This window comes from Colobus angolensis, unplaced genomic scaffold (assembly GCF_000951035.1).
Source record: "Colobus angolensis palliatus isolate OR3802 unplaced genomic scaffold, Cang.pa_1.0 Scaffold421, whole genome shotgun sequence".
Classification (NCBI taxonomy): Eukaryota; Metazoa; Chordata; class Mammalia; order Primates; family Cercopithecidae; genus Colobus; species Colobus angolensis.
The window spans coordinates 1,382,558-1,398,536 of NW_012117611.1; the positions used below are offsets into that span (position 1 = coordinate 1,382,558).

The 15,979-nt window shown below is 34.2% G+C and overlaps 1 protein-coding gene across 1 annotated transcript in view; it reads left to right on the top strand.

Moving 5' to 3' along the window:
• NCKAP1 (NCK-associated protein 1) overlaps positions 1-15,195 on the top strand; it is a 100,604-nt gene extending 85,409 nt beyond the window's left edge. The window contains exons 24-30 of the mRNA XM_011956684.1: positions 4,894-4,976; positions 5,432-5,512; positions 9,424-9,517; positions 11,274-11,390; positions 11,947-12,056; positions 13,217-13,306; positions 14,265-15,195. Of these exons, the coding sequence (XP_011812074.1) occupies positions 4,894-4,976; positions 5,432-5,512; positions 9,424-9,517; positions 11,274-11,390; positions 11,947-12,056; positions 13,217-13,306; positions 14,265-14,381 (692 nt within the window). The 3' untranslated portion in view covers positions 14,382-15,195. The remainder of the gene's footprint in view (positions 1-4,893; positions 4,977-5,431; positions 5,513-9,423; positions 9,518-11,273; positions 11,391-11,946; positions 12,057-13,216; positions 13,307-14,264) is intronic.
• The last annotated feature ends 784 nt before the right edge of the window (positions 15,196-15,979 follow it).

The following is a 15,979-nucleotide window of genomic DNA, read 5'->3' on the forward strand; positions in this document are numbered from 1 at the left end:
TGACTGTACCATCTAGTGAGAAGCAAATAATTCACTGCAGTGTTCAATACTTTATTTAACTCTCATTTGTGGAATTGAAACAATGGAATTTGTTAAAATTCTAAACAGAATTTGCAAGTTTTCAAAATAAAATTCATAGTCTTTTGTCAAGATTCTGCTTGCTTCAGTTTTGCATATAATAGTTAATGGTGACTGATGACCACTAACTCATTGACCATTTTGGAATTGGCCAAAACCAAAATCTAAATTGTTGAATATTAATGAACCATATATAACAAATTTGCCTTTAAATATAATTTATTAAATCTTTTCTATAATTTGGAAAAGGAAAAGATTTACTTGAGAGTGACTCATTTAGGAGAGTAGAGAGAACTATTTTTTCACCAGTTGAACTGTTTTCTAAAACATTCTCTTTTTGTTTATTCTTTTGTGCTTCCTTCTCCCCATGTCCATATCCAGAGGTCAATGTGTTTTTGAAGGAGTTTTTCACAGTCAACAAGCACGTTATTTTTAAAAAGATAAAGCATTGTGATTTATTAAAAGCTGGTCTGAATTGGGAGGCAATCTAGAATTTATTTTATTTTTATTCTATTTTATCTAGTTTTATTTTTTAATTTTTTGAGACAGAGCCTTCCTCTGGCGCCCAGGCTGGAGTGTAATGACAAAATCTCAGCTCACTGCAACCTCCACCTCCTGGTTCAGCCAATTCTCCTGCATCAGCCTCCCAAGTAGCTAGGACTACAGGCATGCACCACCACACCTGGCTAATTTTTGTATTTTTACTAAGATGGGGTTTCACCATGTTGTCCAGGCTGGTCTCGAATTGCTGACCTCAAGTGATCCACTCACCTTGACCTCCTAGAGTGCTGGGATTACAGGTGTGAGCCACCGTGCCTGGCCTTATTGTCAGTTTTAAGACTTCCTGGGTGACTTGAGCAAATCTTATGTCTCTGTTTCATATTTTTTAATTCTCTGACATTCTGTTTCTTGGGACTAGGTTCATCACTTTACTGACTCCCTGATTCCAGACTAAAAATATTTCTAGTTTTCCTACGACAATTTTTTCTTTGAAAACTCATTCTATTCACTTATGCCTTTCTGCCATCATCTACAAACCCCAAAAGTTGCCTCTGAAGATCTTTACTTTAGCAGTACTTTGGATGTTATTATTTCCTGAAATTGTTCTACCAGTAAAAATCTTGAACTTTGAAATTCAACTCTCAGATCATAGCCATGCCTTCTAGCTCTCCTTTTCCTTTGCACCTATTGAACTCCTTGTTCTACCTCATTGAAACTTTTATGCCTCTCTGCTTTCCTGATCACCTATTCCTAGCTTTATGTATTTTGTCCATTCTGGACTATGAAATTTAGTTAATGCATTCTCCCTTATACTGTCATACCCTTGAGTTTTTGCTACATTCATTCCCACAAAGCAATTTTCCTGATCCCTAGACAGTCTTCTGCACCCTGAAAGCCAAGTACTGCTTATGAAATAACACTTTTTAAGTCTGTTGTTAAACTGGCCTCTTTTTCATCTTACCACCTGTCTTACTTAGAAACTTTTTGACTAGTTTGTATGCACTGTTTGATCGTCCCACCTGTCCACTCTTGGTATGCTGCAATATATCCGCTTTCCTGAAACCTTTCTGAAAGTTTGTTACTGACTACTCATTTGCAAGATTTGGTGCTTTTTCCTCAACTCTCAATCTGTTTATTTCTTTGTAGTGTTTATCTGTTTTATTCTCCTTTTAATTAAAGCTTTATTTCCTTTATTTGCCAATACTTTTACCTCTACTCTTCGTCATTTTTGCAGGTTCATCTTTTATGTAGTGTCAGTTTGTGATATCTTACTCTTTCATTTTTAACTCTGCAATCTTATTGGAAAAATTTTATTCAAAATTTTCTCTTCCCTTATCCAATATTTATCTTCAGCTTTAACTGTCTTCTGTTGATCTCCAGATGTTTAATAAACCAAGTACTAGTTTGACCAGGGCTTCTCAAAGTATAACCCAGGGACAAGCAACAGCACCACCTGGGAAATTGTTAAGTATGTAAATTATTGGACCCCACTTCAGACCTGCTGACTCAGAACTCTGGGCCTGGGGCCCAGCAGTCTGTGTTTTAACAAGTCCTCTGGATCATTTGGAATCATACTAAAGTTTAGAAACATTGTGTTAAATATTTTCAGCTATATGACCCACAGGTTTTCCACAACATCCCTGGAATGGGAAGTATCTCTTCCATGGCAGGCATAAGTAGGTGGTGAGAAAAAATCTGTTGTTTTCTTTATTGACTATTTTGTTACCTCTCTCACCATCCACCCAGTGAGTCACACTGGAAAACTTGGACATCCTCTCTGATTCTTTCACTCCTCATATTCCATGTGCTGTAGCTGTATCTTATAGATGAGAGTTTACAAATTAGTGTGTCACATTTGGTCCAAAGGTATACATTGTTTGGCCCTATGCTACATTAGATTTTTTTTAAAATTTGTGTTATTATTTTTAAAATGGGAAGAGTCATTTCTAAACAGAATTCTTTTCATATAACTCTTTATATTTTGAAAACCCTGAACAGCACACTCATTGCTTGAAGGATACAGTATAAACTCCTTAGCATGACGTTCGAAAGCTATTATTTGGATTAATGAAATAATTGACCAGCATTGCCTCTCTTCCTGTCCCCTGCTACCTATTTGTTTGCCTGGTCCAAGACCCACGTAGCCTCTGTTCTAGAGTTAGTTCCTTGGGAAGTTAGTGGACGTTATGTGGGGTGAAGGGAAGTGCCAGTGGCCAAATGGTTTGGCAAATAATTCATTAAACAATACGTTAAGCAGTGTTTCTTACTGTGAAGTATCTTAGAACTTTTAATGTGTCATTATTGTACACATTCAAGATGAGGTTGTAGGGTATAGTCTTTGAGAAGTTGATTAAATTCTGGGTAACGTACTTTGGAAAATATATGGCTGTATCACACTGAATCTTCTCTGATTCTTCATTTTATTCTCTATCATTCCTTTTTCTGAATTTGTTACTGCTTTATTTTCTGAATTGGAAGGCTTTTTTCTTCTTAATCCCCCTTTATGCCCAACTTGGATAACATTTCTCAGAGAAAGCTTTTCTTTCACCATCATTTCTTTCTCTGGGTAGTAGCAATTTCCTAGTCTCTCTTTTTTTTTCTTCTTCTTTATTTTTGAGGTGGCATCTCACTCTGTCGCCCAGGCTGGAGTGCAGTGGGACAGTCTTGGCTCACTGCAACCTCCACCTCCCGAGTTCAAGTGATTCTCCTGCCTCAGTCTCCCGAGTAGCCAGGACCACAAGCACGTATCACCATGCCTGGCTAATTTTTGTATGTTTAGTAGAGTCGGGGTTTCACATGTTGGCCAGGCTGGTCTTGAACTCCTGACCTCAAGTGATCCGCCAGCCTCAGCCACCCAACAGAGTCTCATCTTGAATTACCATCTAATTGAATATCTACTGGTCATCTGGGTATCAAACACTATGCTGAGTGCTACAGGTAGATGAAAAGATGAAGAGTAATTCCTGCTCCCATGGAATTTTTAATAAATTTGTGCCTTATATAATTTTGTTAACATGACTATTTTAATTCACATTTGGCTTGTATTAGGCCTATTTGTATGGTTTAATAAAAGATGCTATGGTCAAAGTTTAAATAAGCTACACAGAAGGTAGAAAGTCAAAAATAAAACACTTCTCTCTATTCCTACTCCTCAACTAGTAACTAACAGTTAACTGTAGTATACATCTCTTTCCAGAAATTTGTTATGTATGTACAAATATAGGTCTGTATATATATCTTTTTTAGTTTACATAAATGGAATTATATTTCTTAGTTTTCATGATAGCCCATTTAGATTGTTTGCTATTTGAGGTCTAGATCATTATTCTGTTTATATTTCTTCTTTTGCTACATAGTATAAGGCTTTGTATATGGTGTGCAATAAATGTTTGTTTTGGCTTTATAAAATGTGAAGGTATTGAACCATCATACTGACCCTTCCAATCCTATTTTGTTAACAGAGTTTTGTTTTTTTTTAGAGATGGGGTCTTGCTCCTTTACTCAGGCCAATGTGCAGTGGCATGATCATAGTTCACTGCAACCTCTAATTCCTGAACTCAAAGGATCCTCCCATCTTAGCCTCCCGAGTACTAGGACCACAGGCTCATGCCACCACACCCGACTGATTTTTTAAATTTTTTGTTGAGACAGGGTCTTGCTATGTTGCCCAGGCTGCTCGTGAACTCCTGGGCTCAAGCAGTCTTCCCGGCTCAGCCTCCTAAAATGCTAGGATTACAAATGTGAACCACCATGCTCAGCCTTGAAAATCTATTATTAATTTTTAGAATAATGCTCTTTTACCAATATGTAAGTGATCAAATCTGTTCATAGGCTTCAGCAAACTGGTCCTGCCAAAACTGCTTGTGTTCTCAACAGGCATTTTTTGTTTCTTAACTCAAGACCTTAACAATTTAAGAATTTAGCACTGCTGAGTTTCTGGGCTGCTTGAGGATTTAACTCCTGTTCACTCTGATCAGCTTCTTTCTCATCTAGTCTGTCTTCCCTTCTTCCTGCCCCTCCCTTTTCTGAAATAGGGTTATATAGTTAGCCACTTGTGAACCATCTAACCCATTTAAAAGAATACAATATACTCCATTTGATGTGAACTATAGTTACTTAAAAGTTTAACCAGATTAAATACCAGCTATCAATATCTTTCTCTCTTTAATCATTATTATAATCAAATTACTGTTAATTGTGCCTGCTATCATGGGAATTTTATTACTTTAATAAATTTACATTTTTTTCCAAGGTTAAGAAAAAGTCCAGTTTGCACTTTTTTATTCTCTTCTCCTTCTGTTTCTTTGAATTTAGCTGTTGACAGTGTCTTGAAGAGGATGACAATAATTGGTGTAATTTTATCCTTCCGATCATTGGCACAGGAAGCACTTAGAGATGTAAGAAACCATTACAAGTATATACTCTGTATCCAAACAATCCCTTTTAATTTCTCAGAAGTTTAAACTTACTTTTCAGATTCATACTTAGCAATGATATAATTAAAATTCCGGTTTTAGTAGTTACAGAAAATAACATACATAACATTAGTTATTTAAGCTTGTTTTTTGTTGTAGTACTGTTGCTTGGAGAGTATCACTTTGCATGGTTATTGCACTGCTTTTTCAGTGCTCTTCATTATCGGTAGAGTATTTTCGATTTTGACTATACTTGTTTTAATATTGAATAATTTTGAATGCATTTCATTTTCATGTGTCTTCGAATTTTTGAAAAATCACTGAAAGTAGATAAAATAATTTTTATGAAACTAAAATTAATCAGTTGGTAATATTTTGTAAGTTTAGGGTTTGCCATTGAAAAATAATTCTGTATTCTTATTTGTTTTCCTGCCTAGGTCTTGTCCTACCACATTCCTTTTCTTGTAAGTTCAATTGAAGATTTTAAGGATCACATTCCAAGGGAAACTGATATGAAGGTAATAATATAATTTATAGTTGGGGTTTACAGTCTCTAAAGCGAAATATTTAAATTACATATGCAATAAAATGTAGTAAATCCTAAACTACTATAAAGTTTCTATTTTAGAGTGGTTAGTTAACATGCTTGCCTTTGTAGTGTAGTTAACATGCTTACCTTTGTAATTGAATCTTTGAGAGCTCAGCACCAAAATACTACCTAGGCATTTTGAAATTCAGTCTTCTTTGATCACCTATAGCAATGCAAAATTGACTAAAAATAGATTTTTTTTTTTTCTAAAATGGATAGCTGTTTATACATGGGGATAAAGAAAAGAAAGATGAGGCGGCCGGGCACGGTGGCTCACACCTGTAATCCCAGCACTTTGGGAGGCCGAGGTGGGTGGATCACAAGGTCAGGAGATTGAGACCATCCTGGCTAACACAGTGAAACCCCATCTCTACTAAAAAATACAAAAAATTAGCCAGTCATGGTGGTGGGTACCTGTAGTCTCAGCTACTCAGGAGGCTGAGGCAGGAGAATGGCGTGAACCTGGGAGGCAGAGCTTACAGTGAGCCGAGATCATGCCACTGCACTCCAGCCTGGGCAGCAGAGTGAAACCTCCATCTCAAAAAAAAAAAAAAAAAAGATGAGGCAATGAAATAATAGTTGTTTTAAATACAATAAAATTCATTAAGTTTAAAATTGATGTTAAGTCATTTCCTGTAAAAGGATGTAATTGTAGGCTGTAATTTTAAAAAGATTTTTAGTATTCGATTATATGTAATATATATAAAACAGCAGGTTGGCAGCCTTCTGTGAGCTTACCATTTTTGTTTTGAAAATCTGTTGAGCCATGAAATCCAACTATTGATCTAAACCTAGCAATGATTGTCCAGTGGTTATACATCTAGTAAGTGATATATCAGGATTCACATTTGTGTTTTCTAAACTGACACATTTCTTAGGTTGTTTCTGTTTCACATATCTTGAAAAGCACTGATTGAAAAAAAATAATGTCTAAACTCCTTTGTATGACACCAAGACTCTTCTAAAATTGGTGTCACTCAGGCCGGGCACAGTGGCTCAAGCCTGTAATCCCAGCACCCTGGGAGGCTGAGGTGGATTCTGTCACCTGAGCTTAGGAGTAAGAGACCAGCCCGACTGACATGGAGAAACTCCATCTCTACTAAAAATACAAAATTAGCTGAGTGTGGCGGTGCATGCCTGTAATCCCAGCTACTCGGGAGGCTGAGGCAGGAGAATCTCTTGAACCAGGGAGGCGGAGGTTGTGGTGAGCTGAGATTTTGCCATTGCACTCCAGCCTGGGCAACAGGAGCAAAACTCCGTCTCAAAAAAAAAAAAAAATTGGTGCCACTCAAACTTTTTGAGACTTGGCTTCTGCCAGTTCTTTCTTCCTTCTCCCACTCTCTTCTCTTTCTTATTCTGCCCCTCTTTTTATATGGTATTCTTTGAGCTAACTAGATCTTTCTGTTGAATTTGTTATCAAGTAATTATTATCAAGTAATTTATTCTACTTGAAAATACCACCCTTTTCTCTTTCTGCCTTTTGAAATCCTGCCTGTATTTTAAGGCTTCATTCAACTGCCATTTTCTAAGAAACATTCCTAGATTCTCCACTGATAAAGAACTTCCTTTTTCTTAGTGTTGTCAGAGAACTTGTTTATCTCCTGTGGAGTTGAACATAATCTGCCTTGTATTATAATTATATTTTTCTACTTACATTTATACCAAATCATATATATCTTGAAGATCCAGACTTTGTTTTTTTGTTTGTTGTTGTTGCTGTTGTTTCTCTTACAGTATTTTGTACAGAATAAACATTTGAGATCAGTGATTGTCTAGTGATTCTATGATTGAAAACTATGTGCAAATAGCTCAAAATGATTTCCTAAGTGGAAACACTACAGAAAAAATACGAGACAAAAACTAATCAGTTCTTGAGAAGACACTGATGTGCAGAATTATGAGAATTCTATATATATTCTGAGCAACCATTCAGTTTTCACCTGACATAATCATGTTTAGTTTCCAGCAAACTTTCAGTAGAACTTAACTGTTTAAAAAAAAAAAAAGTTTTTTTAACAGCTTTATTGAGTTATAAGTCACCTCTCAGAAAATTTACTCATTGATAATGCACAATTCAGTGGTTTTTAGTGTAGTGCCAGAGTTGTTCAGCCATCACCACAGTCAACTTTAGAACATTTTCATCATCCCCAAAAAAGAAGCCTTGTACCCATTAGCACTCCCCATTCCCCATTCCACTTCTTGTCGCCCATCCCCAGCCCTAGGCAATGACTAATCTACTTTCTGTTTAAATTAGAATACTCTGGACACTTACATAAATCGTCATGTGTAGTCTTCTGATACTGGCTTCTTTCACTTAGCATATTTTCAGGATTCATACATATTACAGCATATATTGGTACTTTTTTTTAATGATTGTTGAATAATGTTTCATCGTATGGATATACAACATTTTGTTTATTCACATCAATTGATGGACATCTGGGTTGTTTTCACTTCTTAGTTATTAGAAACACTGCTACTGTGAACATCCGTGTACAAGTTTTTATGTGAACGCGTATTATTTCTCTTGAGTATATACCAGGAGAGAATTGCTGGGTCATATGAAAACTGTAGCCTTTTGAGGAACTGCTAAACTGTTTTCAAATTGGGTGTGCCATTTTGCATTCCTACCAGCATTGTATGAGGGTTTCACTTTTTCTGCATCTTCACAAATACTTGTAATTGACTGTGTTCTTAATCATAGCCATCTAGTGAGTGTGAAGTGGCATCTCATTGTTTTGATTTGCATTTTCCTGATGGCAAATATGTTGAACATGTTTTCATATGTTTACTGGTTATTTCTATATCTTCTTTGGAGAAATAACTAACTTTGACATTTTAAATTGGGTTGTCTTTTTCTATTTGTGAGTTCTTCATATACTTTGGATACAAGTCCATTAACAGATTCATGATTTGCAAATCTTTTCTCTAATTCTATAGATTGATGATGTCTTTTAGTTTCAGTGAAGTTCATTTTATCGATTTTTGGGGGGGGTTTTGTTTGTGCTTTTGGTGTGAATCTAAGAAACCATTGCCTAATGCAATGTCATGATGATTTGTGCCTATGTTTTTTTCTAAGCATTTTACAGTTTTAGCTCTTACATTTAGGTTTATGATTCATTTTGAGTTAATTTTTGTGTGTGAAGTAATAGATTACAAACATTTTAATCTAGAACTTAATCCCTGCCATGTTCCCAGTTTTTCTAATCTATACTGTTTTACTTCATATTTTATACTAAGGTTTTTTTGTCACAATATCAGAGGTAACACCAGTTAGACAGTTTTCTTCTGAGGTTATTAAGCAGTCAGAATATCTTGAATATTTGAAATCTATATGTGATACAGAAAAATTGCTTTCGTTATTAGAAACTCCTTTATCAGATTTTTAAATGAATACTCCTTTAAAAACCTATTGTAAGTAATTTGCCATATTTATAGATATGATATGATTGGACATTGAACCACTATAATTTTTCATTAAACTACTGTGTAAACATAGGTCTAGTAATATTGATTCACCTTGTTCATTTATTGATCTTTTCTGACTTGATATTTTATATTCATGCTTCCAAGAAAAATGATAACTTGAGAATGATCCTGTTGGAATGTGCCACAGAAAGTATACAAGTTTTGTTTGGCCTAGCAGTAGGAAGTTAGAACCAGCACCACCTCACACTATTCAGCCTGCATTGAATCAGTTGTTCAATATACTTAGTTATGCTATAGTTTCTGCTTCAGCCACGTTTCTGAAATTCTCTGGTGTTCTTCTAGGCAGACTCTGATCTTTCTCAGAAATTTGTTAGACTATTTATTGCTCTGTAATTCTTATGTTTTTATCAGGTTGCAATGAATGTGTATGAATTGTCGTCAGCTGCTGGATTACCTTGTGAGATTGATCCTGCATTGGTCGTAGCTCTTTCTTCACAAAAATCGGGTAAAATGCATTAGTAAATATTTAATACTCTTAGTTAAAGTTACCAGGGCAGCATAGGTATAGGTATGATATTTAACCATATATTCAAATGCCTGCTTTGTGTTCATCTTTTTAAATTTGCTATTGTTATTGCTGGTAGTTGAACTATATCAGTGCATAAAACACAAACATCCCTGCCTTCTGGAACTTAAGATTGGATGAGATTACTGGGCCATTTAGTGTATATAGATGCAGCAGTGAAGAGGATCCAGGTCTGAGCCTTGAGCCATGCTAAGATTTAAGAGTTCAGGGAAAGAAAAGGAAAAACCACCAAAAAAGAAGTTTAGAGAAATTGAGAAGAAAGGACCAATGAAGTAGAAGAAAAACCAGGAAAGAGTAGCTTCCAGGAAGATAGAAAGGAAATGATCAGCTATGTAGAGTTAATTGGTGGTACTGACAAGATCAGTGTCAGTGAGGTTTTATGGGCAAAAGGCTGATTAGTGAGTAAGGGGGTTTAAGGGAGAATAGGAAGAAAAGGATTTGAAGATAACCATAAGACAACTCTCTCAGAGTTCTGTTGTAAAGGGGAGCAAAGAAATAAAATCTCAGCAGCTGGAGGCAAGAGCAAAGTCAAGAGAAGGATTTTTTAAGATGGAGGAGAAGTATGCTGATGGGAGATGGTCCAGTAGATAGCATAAAATTGAGATCTAGAAAAGGGTATTCTATTTTTATTGGACTAGAGTTATTCACCATCAAGAGTTTGTACAGTGTTATATAAAACATTCAAAAATTTTTAAGACCAGCCCTTAGAAATGCAGTGCTTAGAATCCTATAGATATTTCTTGATTTGTCTACAAAGTAAATACAGCATTTCATCTATTTCTACTACAAAAATGCCCCTTCTGCTCCCTTGAGGCAGCAACCTGGTGTTTGAGTTGATCAGTTTTTTTTTTTTTTTTTTGCATTTAACAATGCTTTTTGTTTCCTTATTCATACAGTATGTTACGTTTAGTCACATGGATAATTATAATTTTTACTTGATTTTCTACAGCTGTATTTTTTGTAGTCACCAAATCTTTAAAACATATTTCGGCTTTTTTCTTATATTCAATTCTTAATTATATCTAATGGTGATTAGAGCCTAAATAACCCACAATTTGAGTGCATATCACAATAATGTTTTAAAAAGGGTTATGTCTTGAAAACTTCAGGGCAAGGCTAGGTATTTTTATTCATGACTAGTTTCTTCTGTCTTCTAAAATAGAGAGGTTGAAAACCCAGTCCACTTCCCACATTTATGTCTTTTAAATAGTAAATTTCAAATTATATTCATATCTATTTCAAAAAGTAATTAAGAATTTTGTGGTGATTTTGCAGAATAATTTATGAGATAAGCTTTCTAAATTGTAAATAGAACTTTCTCAAAAGTAGTAATTCCCTTTAGTTTTCAATTAGGAAATTGTAGCATTGCAGTTATCCTAACTATAGTTTTTGTTCTATAATCTTACAATTAAGAGAAATAAAATGTTACCTTACTGTTTTATCACACGTCCTTGAAATATGCCTAAGTAGTTGATAATAGTCAATTGTAACATAAATTGTTTCTACTTTTTTTTTTATAACAAAATTGTGACCAATTCTATAGAATGCTAGTAAAATATCTTACTATTTCTAAAAAAAAGTAAGCCATTTTAAAAATAAAAATCTGTTTAGATTATCAAATCTTAACTAATCTTGAAGAAATACTTTGATTTTATTCTTAATTTTTGTCCCTTAGAAAACATTAGTCCAGAAGAGGAGTATAAAATTGCCTGCCTTCTCATGGTGTTTGTGGCAGTTTCTTTGCCAACACTGGCCAGTAATGTGATGTCTCAGTATAGCCCCGCTATAGAAGGTAATAGTGGTTTAAAATTGTTTTGGCAATGGAAAAATCATGGGTTTTGGTATTTTATAATAAAATATGAGTTAAGTTCTGCCACTTACTGGTAGTGGAACATGGGGTAGTCTGTTTCTCTTTTCCTGAACTGCAGTTTCCTGATATATGAAATGTGTGTAAGTAAGCTCATGTGTGCCTGAATGTGCGTAGAGGTCGGTGAGGGAGTATCCAACTCATAGGATTATTTTAAGGATTGAATGATAAGATGTTGTAAACCAGCTAAGCACTTCTTTTTTGTTTCCGAGGTACTATAAAACTGATACGTGATTTCTTTTAAATGTTTTCAGAAGTGTTTGCCTGTTTAACGTATACACGATCGTTTGTTACTCTCTTGCTACACTAGTTTTAAAAACATCAGTGTTCATGAAAGTCAAAGGAGAGCAAGTCCGGTCATGTCCCAACTCTCCTCTTAATTATGCCACTATTTTTGTAGATTGTGAAGTCATTAAAGATGTGCCTCGTATGTATTATTGGCTATTTTGGGGTCTACACAACCCTATTTGCATTTTCTCAGGGCATTGCAACAACATACATTGCTTGGCCAAAGCCATCAACCAGATTGCTGCAGCTTTGTTTACAATTCACAAAGGAAGCATTGAAGACCGTCTTAAAGAATTTCTGGCAGTATGTATAATCAAATAACAAAACTCATCATAGTTTTACATTTTATTTTGTGTCCTCTAATGGCATATTGTTTTCAAATTATTTTCTTAGGTATATGAATTTCAGTCTCCTTTTATTTTTATTTATTTATTTATTTTCTTTTTTTGGAGGGAGAAATAGGTAAAGGTGGGGCATTAAAATTGTGGAGCAGTCCATTATTTCCCTTAGACTCAGAAGTCTCTTTCCCAGCTCTAGAGCTCTGCAATATGACCTTTTCTCCCTAAGCTGATGTTTAGACTGCCCTAGAAATTTTCCTAGGGTTGAAAGAGAAAAAAGCAAAGGAAAATTGAGGCCAAGAGAGAGGCTGTTCCCTCTAAAAAGACGTATTTTACTTATTTCCATTTCTTTGGAGAAAGACCATTAATGGTGATAAATTCATCGTTAAAAATACTACACACTACCAAAAGAGAGGAGTGCTAAATGTAGCCTCATGAAACATGGTTTTTAATTTCTGTATCAATGTAGTTCTTTCTTTTCTTTATTAATATAACCTTTTCCATATTTTATTTAAAGGAAAGATGTACCATGGCATACTGAACTCTAGAACATTTACTTCTTTTTCGGTTGTAAATCCTGTCAGCTTTTTTAAAAAAAATAATTTTTTAATTAAAAATGCAAATACAGTACTAACTTGAGAAGAAAATAACTTATATTTCAAGGAAAACACTATTAAAATTGTTAAGTGTTTCTTTCCATTTGCAGATAATTCCTTCACTCAGGGTTTAATGTCTTAGTCTCACAGTGTTTCTGTGAAGTCAGATCCAGTGTGAAACTGTCTTCTTCCGTGGGAACTAAGAAATATAGTCAGTATAGATGATGGGATAAGAGAAAATAATTTGAATCATTTTTAAAAGCAGACTTGTTCTGAAAAAAATCAGTTTTAAAGACCAATAAGAATATTTGATTACATTTATTACGTTAGTGTCTCTTCATGCCTTAATTACTCTCTAAATTACTGCTTGAATGTAGGGTATCTAAGCTCGTTTTATTTGTTATTTAATTGCTCATTATTTTATATTTAGCACTGAATGATTGAAATGTGTTGGAAGTTGAAGCATACCTAAAATAAGTAACTGATGAACCTTTTATTAACTCACTTTATGTGTATGTATACTTTTAAGCTTGCATCCTCCAGTCTACTGAAAATTGGCCAGGAGACAGATAAAACTACAACAAGAAATAGAGAATCAGTTTATTTACTGCTAGATATGGTAAGTCTCATTTTAATTTTTACTAACAATAAAAGAGTTCCAGTCATTCCTGAGAGTCTTTTCTTGGCATTTTAGTCATTTAATACTTTTTTTGATCCCTTTTGTTTACTTCACATAAGCCACACCTTTCTAAAATTTGCAGAGAAGACTGACATCACTCATATTTTATCATTTCAGTAATATCAGAAAATAACAAGATCAAAGGTTAGCATTAACTATGGGTATTCTTTTATGAACAGTTTTTCAACCTGTTGGAAAACACTTAGGCCTTGATTTTTCTAGTGTGTTGGCGTCAGCTCTCTTCAGTTTTCTGAGTTTTCTACATTCTGACTCTGTTCTGCCCGTTTCTTGTAATTTTCTGTGCCTAGTCACTTCCCTCTCTGCAGTGTCTGTGAACCGGCTCTTGCTTGTTTCTACCACGTGGCTCTTTCCCCACTTAGAGTCATTTTCCTTACCTGCAGAAATCGGATTTATCCTAATGGTTCGGCACACCCCACACCTCAAATCTTTTTCCAGATAGTCTTTCCTGATTACTTTGGCATGCGTTAATTTTTCTTCTGCTTTGAATTCCTATAGAATTTACAGCTTTCCATTTAATTATAGTTGGTTTTATGTTTGGTTTTGCTTCCTAGCTTAGTCTTGGATTGCCAGGTAGAGTTGGTGGTATGGACCATATTTTAAATATTTTTGTATTGTCTTTTATTTCTAGTATATCAGTGAGGAAAATGAAAGTGCTCAGTATATTCCTGTTGATTAAATATTATAATTGAAAAGTAGCACTTTTTAAACATTTTGATATATATTCACTGTGGCATATTTACATTTTAGATTAAGTAAAAGGAAAATAACATGTATCTATTTTTAATAAGAACAATATAGAAATTCTGCCTTACTGGTTGTCAATAAATGTTCCCATTATAAATAACTTGAGTTTTGATGCATTTTTTGAATTTTTCAGATTGTACAAGAATCCCCATTCCTTACAATGGATCTTTTGGAATCTTGTTTTCCTTATGTCTTGCTGAGAAATGCATACCATGCTGTCTACAAACAAAGTGTTACATCTTCTGCATAAAATACCTACTTATTCAAGACAAGCACGCATTTTTGTTGCCTTGGTTTTACCTGTAGACTGTGGAACTATTTTACCTTAAGGCCTGAAAAAGTTTTGTGGATTATAAATTTCTTTCATACGGTTGTATTTTCTGATCATTGGTTTCTTAATATGGTTGTACTACAGTATACTTGGTTGATTTAGGTTGCACATTCACTGAATTCACTGAGATTATTCCTATAATTTTAGAGTGTCATTTATTTGAACAACATACATTATCAACATGTTTTTGATATTTGATAATGAAAAAAATCTTTGCTTGTTTATTTCTGAAAAAGAATTGTATTTAGTGATTATTTTAGATGGTGATATTATAGCATTCATCTGTGTGTAAATTATTTCATATAGGGAAGAGTTCTGATCTGTACCTATGGTTCTTATTGAAAACAAAATTGGATGTGCATTTCTGTGATGTTATGAATACATTTCTACTTTATTTTGAAACATTTGCCAAACTAAATACTATAACACTGTATAACATTTTAAAATGTTAACGAACTGCTTAGTATTAGAAGCAGATCATTTCCCAAAATTCTAAAAACAGCAGCATATGTTGTTGCTTGTATAAAGCCTAGGGATAATTTTTAGACTAACTTCCATGGTGCCCTGTTGGCATTAGCACTACCATTGTACCCTGCTGTATAATAAACAATCTTAGACATTTATCAACTGTTGATACAAATGTTAGTCCCTAACCACTTTTTATATATGTTTTAAATTTTTGAAATTCAAGTGTACCTGCCATAACATAAAATAAACACTAGACTGTATCACACTTTGAATGATTTCTTTAAGATCCTTGGATATTCATTCTATAATAACAAAGTTTTTGTTTAAACTTAGTTTAAAATATAAAAAATAATGGTTTAGGAATGTCTAAGTACAGCATTCGATACCAGGTCAGCTATTACATGATTTGTTTAAATGTTTTGAAAAACATTTTATTGAAAAAAATACCAAAATTAGAAAATAAAATTACACAGTACTTCTTAAAAATTAAGAACTTAAAGAAAACTTGTGTGCTGTCAACTTGCTCATTTTATCTGTAACCAGATAGAGTTATTTAAAAGAAAAGGGAAAAAAATTGAGTGATCACAGGACTAGTGAGAATGTTGAGAACTGCTACCTTCGTCAGTAATGAATGGGAAAGACATCAAGGGCCTATTGCTTAATAGTTGGCATGGAGGGCAAAGCAGCTCACTTAGTTTGAAAACTAACCAGATGTTTTGCTCTTTGATTGGCATTGTTGAGACTTTCTCAACAGCTTTGTATCTGAATAACATAAACAGCTTCTGTTGTTCACAGCTTCTTATGTATACACTGGTAACTTGTGTTACGATAAAACAGAGCTGCTGTGAACTCAGTTATAATGTTTTTCTTTCTTCAAACATAGAGAGTAGAATGAAATTGAAGTACTACAAGATTATACTGTTGTTTTGTGTATGATTTGTCCAGCCTGTATTTAAAGTAGGGAGTAGTTATCACTATCTGTTGAAAAATTGTAGTTGTTCCATAAAGATTTTTTTAAAAGGGAAATTTTAAAATGGCGTAGTTTAGAC